The following is a 6132-nucleotide window of genomic DNA, read 5'->3' on the forward strand; positions in this document are numbered from 1 at the left end:
TGCATATTAATCTCTTCAGGAATGACAACATACATTTTGTAAATTAATAAAATCATATTTATTCACAAGTTACATCCATTTTAATATAATACATTTTGTAATGGTATCAGTTTTTTGTTTTGTTTCATTCTATATTTTATTTCAGTCACATAAGTTTGCAGTAGAACGGCTACACACTGTATGCTGGTGGCTGCATAAATTACATGCAATTAAAAACTAAAACAAAGTGCAATTTGCAGTTTCAGAATAACTGCTGGTGACTTTCAATAGTGACATGAGTCAATGTTTAAAAACTTCTGAGTGCATGATTTATTTTACTAGGTGTTGATACACAACATTACTATTATAACACCTACAGTAAGTCCTTTTCTACTGTACAAAATACTGTGTATTTAATGTTCGTGTGTGTGAATTGGCAGATGATGCTCAGGGTCTCTTCCTCTCAGGGTTTTGGACCACAAACAGGGCAACAGTCCCCTCGTCTCTCTGCCACTGGTACCTACAGAAGAGGAAGAAGCCGTGTTAGAAATTTTCCTAATCTTTGAAACTCTATCTCAAGTCATCACAGCCAAATGATGTCCAAGTCTGAACATTTGCAAACTGACTAACTTTGACATGAATTGTTAGTATTGACTCACTGAGTCTGTTCAGGAATCAGTAAACTGTCTCCTGCAGAAAGAGTGAACTCCTGCTGGTTCATGGTTACTGTTGAGGAGCCCTCCTGAGAGGCACAGAGAGAAGATGATTGGAAAAAACTGAGAGTTTGGTTATTAAACAGCGAGTCAGACAAGGATACGGCAGGGACAGAAACGTCTCAACAGAACTGAGAGACTGGTTGGACAACATACCATCTGCCAGATCCACACTTCACTTTGCCGTTTTGACGTCTCTGTCTGTCCAGGTCCAAACACCATCGCCTGTGGTGAGCATAAGAAAGAGGGAGCATTATTTCATCTTTGCATCTCTTCTATATCACCATCATCATCTCCAGCACATCACAATGAAATGCACTGTCAATGATTTATTTATTTTATTTATCTGTTTTTTTAATCTACACTGCAACTCTGAACATCCAAGTTTAGTCAGAAAAAATTTACACAGGCAGGAAAATGCTTGTTCTGATTTTGTTTCAGTTTCATTTTACTTTACAAAACATTTCATTAAAGTGTTAAAACAGTAATCGTGGAATGTGATTGAGTGTATATATAGTCAAGTACTGTTCTTCACAAACTAAATTAGAATTTTTTTTGCACAAAAAAATACAGTATGAATCAAATATGCACATTTATTCATCAAGTATTTGATGCTTGATGCTTTAATCTGATACCAAATAAGAAGTTTGCACAGTAAAACTCATCTGATAATGTGATTCTTGCCTCTGTCTCAAACTGAGCTCCGAACATGTCGACGTGCCCGCCGTTGGTCAGGGATGGCCTGTGTTTGTCCAGCCACTGTTTGAAGGAGAAGGGGGACATCACGTTCATGGTGTTCATCTGGAACGGAGGCTCTCTGAAGACTTCAGCTGTTCAACAAAAAATAATCGCGACACTGGTTACAGAGTGACAGGGACTAGATTTTAGATTAATCACAAGAAATAAAAAACTTACTTGGATCTGGTTTTCCTGTTTTGTACTGCTGTGACGCCATAAACCTGCAGAGTCAAACAACAAACTGTATTAAAACTGATCTGATGGAGACTGTTTGTGAATGTGTAGATAAAAAGATTTCTTACTCTTTGATTATTGGCACCAGTTGTACGCCGAGATCCTGGCAGTAAAACCACTTTTCAAACAGGATATTAGTGGTGTTGTCCACATAGTACCTGAAAGCACCACCACACACTAATATTAATGTTGGCTGTAACTCTGATGTATGTGTTTGTTTTGTTTCTCACTGAATCCTGAGGTATATTTGGAGATGCAAAATTTCAGTCACTGCTGTAGCTCACTGCACCGCTGATGTGATGCATTTCTGCCAACTGTGTTTGAGGACTGCAAATGCAATATCAAAGAGAGTAAACTTTTGCACACTTGTAGGTCAACAGGTGTGCGGGAGAAGACTGGGGTCGAGCACAGGTGGGACCAAAAACGATTAAAGTAAGAAAAAAGAAAAAGTATTGAATGAGAAGATGTATCAAGACTGGTTCTGTAACTCTCTGTGATTTCTGCTTCTCTTTTCTTCTCACATGATCATCACATGGGAAATGTGATAAACATTGATCACAGATCACGTCTTTCACTCACGAAATTTTAAATCTTGTTCCCAATGCAACTTGATGCTGCTCTGTTGGTTCACTCACAGTGTGAATGTATGCAAAGGTACCATTTGTTTTACGAGTAAGTTTGAAGAAATGGGCAGTGTTTTAGTCATAATAAATGTATTAAAAATATTTATTTAATTACTTTTGAGTCTACTGTAATTAGTATTTTGCTGGACAGAAAAAAATAACATGTTACTTTTAACAAAGTACTTTCAGTGATTGTATTTGTGTATTTGTAATAGCCTACTTAAAATACATGATTTAATATGTTGTTATATTCCCAGGTTTAAACTGTAGGGGGAAAACAACTGTACAACAATTACGGTCTTTGGCTAAATTCAAGTGACGCAGAGAAACAGTTATTAACCTCAGACAGTCAAACTCGGTCAGCAGACGTCTCCTCTCCACCACCAGTCCCACAGTGTTGGCCTGTCTCTGAGGGGAGTGAGGGATCCGAGCTGGCAGCAGGAACATCTACACAGAAATTAAAGAAACTTTACTGACAAAGTTGCACTGACCAGTTTATTTTCTTTGAAAGAAAATCCTAAACCTCTGAAAGGAGCACTGACAGAGTGAAGTATGCTCCTTTGAGTTGATCTATAAAATACATTATAACTAATTATGTGGGCGGTACAGTGGTGCAGTGGTTAGCACTCCCACAGTCCAAAGACATGCATGCTAGGTTAATTGGTGACTCTAAATTGCCCATGAATGAATGAATGAACTAACTATGCAGTGCAGGTGGGACCAAGTCATTGTTTTGCAAATCACAAATAAGTCTCAAGTCTTGCACTCAAGTCCCAAGTCAAAACTGACAGGTCCTAAGTCCTAAATTTTGAGTTTTGAATCCTAAACAAAGCAAAATGTGACAGTGAGTTTCCATCTTCATTGATACACAAAGTTACTTATTAAGCTAAAGTTACCTCATAACCTCAAGTTATATATTATATGTATTTTTTTACCCTCATGTTTTGCATACTGCAGTTATTTTTTTCTTAAGACAAAGTCTTTCGTATGCAAAAAAAATTTAAAAATCTATAATTTTTTCCAGCTGGAGCTCAGTAACATACCATTCAACACAACGCTGTCAACTTGACTGGATCCCATCACATCCTGTCACTGGTGTTAATGTCCACCTCGAGTTGAAAGTCTTTTTTGATTTTGTCCAGTTTGAGTCCGAGTCACATGACTGAAGACCACACCTCTGCTGTGCAGAATGTAACTATGCCAAAAACAAGCTGTTTATAAAAGTATATTAGAGCTCACCTCTCCCTCCTTGATGTGCACATCCTTGTGTTTGCCATTTTCAATCACCTTCAGACACATGTCCCCCTTCAGCTGGTAGAATAGCTGTTCAAAAAACAGAGAGGAAGAAAAAAGGACAAATTTTAGTTGATTAAAGGTGCTGATTTAACATATGAAGTTTGTTTAGAGCACTAAAGTATGCACAGAAAAAGAAAAACTTGTATCATGTTCTGTGAAGTTGGATAAATGTGATGATACTTGTGGGTCAATGGTGGCCTTCAAGAACATTCTGTGCAGCCTCCAGACACAACATGAAATGCATGCCTTACATTTTAATCATTTAGTTTCAAGACCATCACTTTCACAAGCCTAAAATTAATGCATCTAAGTTTTGTTCTGTTCTTCAGTAACAGTTTACCAAGCTTGGTTCCCAGTAGAACCCAAGTCAACTTTCTCCTTTCCTGTTTCCTGTCCGTGGAAATGCTACATGCTCGATTTGTTTTTGTTGAAAAGAGAGCCAAATATTGAAGATGGTTAAAAGATGTTGCTTGGGGACTTGTAAACATGATGGACACATCTTAAGTGAGACAATGTTAGCTAACAATTGATGCTAGCTAGCATTTTGCGAACATGAGCGATCAGATTTAATGATACGCTCCTTTTGCACTTGGAAGTCAGAATTTCGATGTGAGTATCCCCTGAAGTCAGGTATCAGACTGTTTATTATCCCCAGTATACCTGTCTAATGAATGATTATAGATAGTCAGAAAGAAAAAGTTGACTGAGGGTTCACAGGGTACCACGTTTGCTCGATTTCCATTAGAGCACAGAGTGGAAGAAGGATCAACTGTATTTTCAGACACAATTAAAGAAACATTTAGGATGGAGCAGAAAATCACCACCGATTTTCCACACCACCGTGACATCACTACTGAGTAACAGCTTCTTCCATGTGCCCGTCACCTGACCAGCGACCACCCTTTATACTCTGACACCGTAAACTTCAAAAGGCCAAACAGCAAAAGATGCCAACAGCAGCAGGAGCCAGAAAAGGCAAATAGTGGCAATCGGGCAAAATTATTTCACCAGGCATTGCAACATTATGCTGGAGTTTGTACTTTATTTAACACAGAGTCAGTATGGGGGGAACTGAAACTTAACCGTGAATACAAAGCAGTTAAATGAAGAACTGAAGGCTAAAGTGTCCTAAATGTTTGCATTAAATAATCCGTGAAGGAAGTGAGACGAATGAACATGAACTTCTCTCTTACCTCCTCCCCTTCCTCAATATGATAATCCTTCCTGGTGTTTGGACCTCCAACAAACATGACATTCAGCTGAGAAAAGTGCCTGACAGAAAAGGGAATTAAAGACAATAGCAGCTCATTATATGTCCTCAAATGCTGCAAAGAAAAACCCACTGTAACAACACACCTTTGGAATGATGTGGTTAATATGAAAGAGAAACTATACTTACATGAGTTTGTTGCACACTGGTGGGAGAAAAGCATTCTGATTCTCCGAAATCCAGTTTTCCACATTGACAACGCTGGTCATGTTTGACACTGATGTGGCTTCTTGCTGCAGTATGAAACCTGTCTGACCCGCCTGCTGCTCTGACAATCTGAGTTTAAACAATCTGACTCACTTTCAAAGTCCAAAATACAGAAGTGGGGGAGGAGTTCAGTGTCGTACACAGGTTAAAGGTTTTTCTAATACGTTGTGTCACACTGCAGCGACTCTGCAGACCTACAGGGATTCTTTATTATGAAGACAGGCTGCTGACAGCCACCGGGCATCTCCTGGAAAGACGGACCATGATTTGTCTGACAGGGAGACACATGTCTCCTCTCACAGCGATGGACTAATATCAGAATTAGAATCAATAGAACAACCAGACAAATGATTAAAATAGCAGAGATTATGGATGTATCTGAGATTTAAAACAAGCTTAAAAACTCTGTTTTGCTAAATATTTTTATTTAGCCTACAATATATCTTTTGATGTAAATACATAGAGCACATTAAAGTTTTAACCAAATATTGATGAAATATTTGTTTTGAAAACACAGTTGAGCAAAGAATAAACTAAACCGTTTAAAAAGAAATACCATATTTGAAGTGAAACATTGTCCTTAAAGGGATAGTCCACCCAAAATTCAGTCATTATCTACTCACCTACATGCTGACTGAAGGTCAGATTTAGTTTTCTAGTCCACAAAACACTGCTGGATTTTCACAGGAAAACAGTGTTGGAGAATCTCCCAAACAGTTGTAGTGAATGGTGATCAGTTGTCAAATGTGAAAACAACTAATACTGCTTGTCTGTTGTAATCCAAGTCTCCTAAAGCCCCGACATGCCAAGTTGACTTGAATGATGTCGTTTACACCATGTTTTTAGCCTAAATCTTAAAGCCACATTCATGAGGGCGTGCACACTGGGTCTGTCTGAACTGGGTGTGACGGTGTGCAAACTGCATGTTGGGGCTTTAGGAGACTTGGATTACACCTTCATGTTTTTTTTTTTTTCATTTGAAAACTGGTCACCATTCACTTAAACTGAGATTCTGAGATTCTGCAAACTCCAGCTGTGCTTGACGATGAATAATGACTGAATTTTCAATTTT

The 6132-nt window shown here is 38.3% G+C and overlaps 1 protein-coding gene across 1 annotated transcript; it reads right to left on the minus strand.

Annotated features, from left to right (window-relative positions):
- Positions 1 to 34: 34 nt before the first annotated feature.
- On the minus strand, positions 35 to 5141 carry haao (3-hydroxyanthranilate 3,4-dioxygenase). The gene is made up of 10 exons (XM_084736507.1): positions 4983 to 5141; positions 4777 to 4855; positions 3527 to 3610; positions 2628 to 2734; positions 1733 to 1822; positions 1608 to 1651; positions 1377 to 1522; positions 849 to 917; positions 639 to 721; positions 35 to 499 (listed from the first exon to the last, which is right to left on the minus strand). The coding sequence occupies exons 1-10, from the start codon at positions 5060 to 5062 to the stop codon at positions 427 to 429; spliced, it is 855 nt and encodes a 284-aa protein (XP_084592633.1). The 5' UTR covers positions 5063 to 5141; the 3' UTR covers positions 35 to 426.
- Positions 5142 to 6132: the final 991 nt, after the last annotated feature.

Source organism: Lutjanus erythropterus, chromosome 14, assembly GCF_056507025.1.
Source record: "Lutjanus erythropterus isolate fLutEry1 chromosome 14, fLutEry1.hap2, whole genome shotgun sequence".
In the NCBI taxonomy this organism is placed as follows: domain Eukaryota; kingdom Metazoa; phylum Chordata; class Actinopteri; order Lutjaniformes; family Lutjanidae; genus Lutjanus; species Lutjanus erythropterus.

Excerpts from the sequence above, each read along its gene's own strand:
- haao (XM_084736507.1), bottom strand. The coding sequence starts at position 5,062 with ATGACCAGCGTTGTCAATGTGGAAAACTGGATTTCGGAGAATCAGAAT. Across the intron at positions 1,652-1,732 it reads CTGGTGCCAATAATCAAAGA|GTTTATGGCGTCACAGCAGT; the intron begins GTAAGAAATCTT and ends TTGACTCTGCAG. Across the intron at positions 722-848 it reads AAGTGTGGATCTGGCAGATG|GAGGGCTCCTCAACAGTAAC; the intron begins GTATGTTGTCCA and ends TGTGCCTCTCAG.